The 1,537-nt window shown below is 37.0% G+C and overlaps 1 protein-coding gene across 1 annotated transcript; it reads left to right on the top strand.

Moving 5' to 3' along the window:
• Nucleotides 1-455: 455 nt before the first annotated feature.
• On the top strand, nt 456-1,517 carry LOC106125013 (dynein assembly factor 3, axonemal homolog; the record flags this gene model as incomplete). Its single annotated transcript, XM_013322102.1, has 3 exons — nt 456-540; nt 1,030-1,214; nt 1,419-1,517. Coding segments are annotated over 3 exons (369 nt in total), but the record flags the coding sequence as incomplete, so codon positions are not given.
• Between the last annotated feature and the right edge of the window lie 20 nt (nt 1,518-1,537).

Here is a 1,537-nt window from a genome sequence, read left to right as displayed (position 1 = left end):
TTCATAAAATTTAGTATATAGGGAGTTTCGGGGGCGATAAATCGATCTAGCTAGGAATCGCTATCGATAAAAAACTAAAACATAAACTTAACTTTTTTCTATCGGTAAGATCGAAAAATATTATTCATATTTCATCATTTTATTAGTAATTCGTACTTAAATATAATTTCTAAAAAAACACAATTTAAAAAAAAATACGGTCATCCAGGTACTATATACTTAAACATGATATATTTGCATAGCTGATAATGAAAAAAACAAATTTTACATTATTTTTCTGTATGTCTGTCTGTCCGCAAGACAATTTTTGTTTTGTGTAATCTTCGAAACGGCTCTGCCTATTTTGACGGGACTTTAACTGAATCGTAGCTGATAACTGCACGAGTAACTTAAGTTATTTTTTAAATTCATAGTTAGTATTAAAAAAAATATAATTTGTAAATTGTGTGTTGCAGTATGACAGTTCAGTGGCGTCAAGCAACAGTCTAACGAGCACGTCAACTACGCAGACGTCGACTGCCAAAGTTACCACCACAACAGGTATGATTTGTAATGCTAAAGTCGAAAATATATCAAAAATTTAACAATTGGACTGAACTAATAGGAGAAAAACGGAAAGCTTTAATTATTTGGCGTTAACGCAGAGTTTGGGCTGTAAAATGATGAGTACGTCATTCTAGCTATTAAAAAAACAATTTAGAAAGGTATACTTTTTTTTAAAAATAATTTATGGACTATCATAAAAATATCTTTAAATTCTTGAGTGCAACTAACTGAAGTCGTTGGTTTTTTATATCTGTGGTATTTAGTACTGTTGTCACTGTTGACCATGCTGAGTCCATGTTGAGCTATAATGTGTACAAAGCACTTTTTCTCTACATTATGTCATAGTTAAATTAAAAAAGCCTTTATTAAGGTCTAACCTTGTTATTTGAATCCAAAATCATTAAGGATACTTCTTGCACTTACATTAACAATCCAGTAGGTAAAATGTTTATATCAATAGGTATTTAATTTAATATATTCCAGTTAGTGGAGGTAACGCTGTGAGCAACGCGAGCGCGGCAGGACTGGGCGCGGCGGCGGGCGCGGGCGCAGGTGCGGGCGCGGGCGCGGCGGTGTACGCGGGCGGCGCACTCTACGGCGCTGCAGGAGCTCCCACTGCATACACATACGATGACCAGCTGATGCGCGGCGCGTTGCCGCATCATATGGTAAATATACTTCACTTACAGTAGGTTTCTGGGACCACAATCAAGTGGATTTGTGATCAAATAAACCAGTATTTAATAAAAAAAGACAAGAAAAATTTGACAAAGATTACAGTGTTAACAATGTGTGAAGTACTAACGTTGGTATCATGGAGACATTACTAGTTATGTTAAACTATATCAAAGATTGTAATTGTGTTGTATCAGGGTGGATACTACGAGACTGGATATGTAGCGCGCGAGGGCACCTTCGGTCTGGGCGGCGGAGAGAGGTTCGGCAGGACGGACGCCGCCTCACCACAACAGGTAATATCTACATTCCATTG

Source organism: Papilio xuthus, unplaced genomic scaffold, assembly GCF_000836235.2.
Source record: "Papilio xuthus unplaced genomic scaffold, Pxut_1.1 DF825939.1, whole genome shotgun sequence".
In the NCBI taxonomy this organism is placed as follows: domain Eukaryota; kingdom Metazoa; phylum Arthropoda; class Insecta; order Lepidoptera; family Papilionidae; genus Papilio; species Papilio xuthus.
Note: the sequence above shows the minus strand (reverse complement) of the source record. Positions and strands in the feature narration are given on the sequence as shown.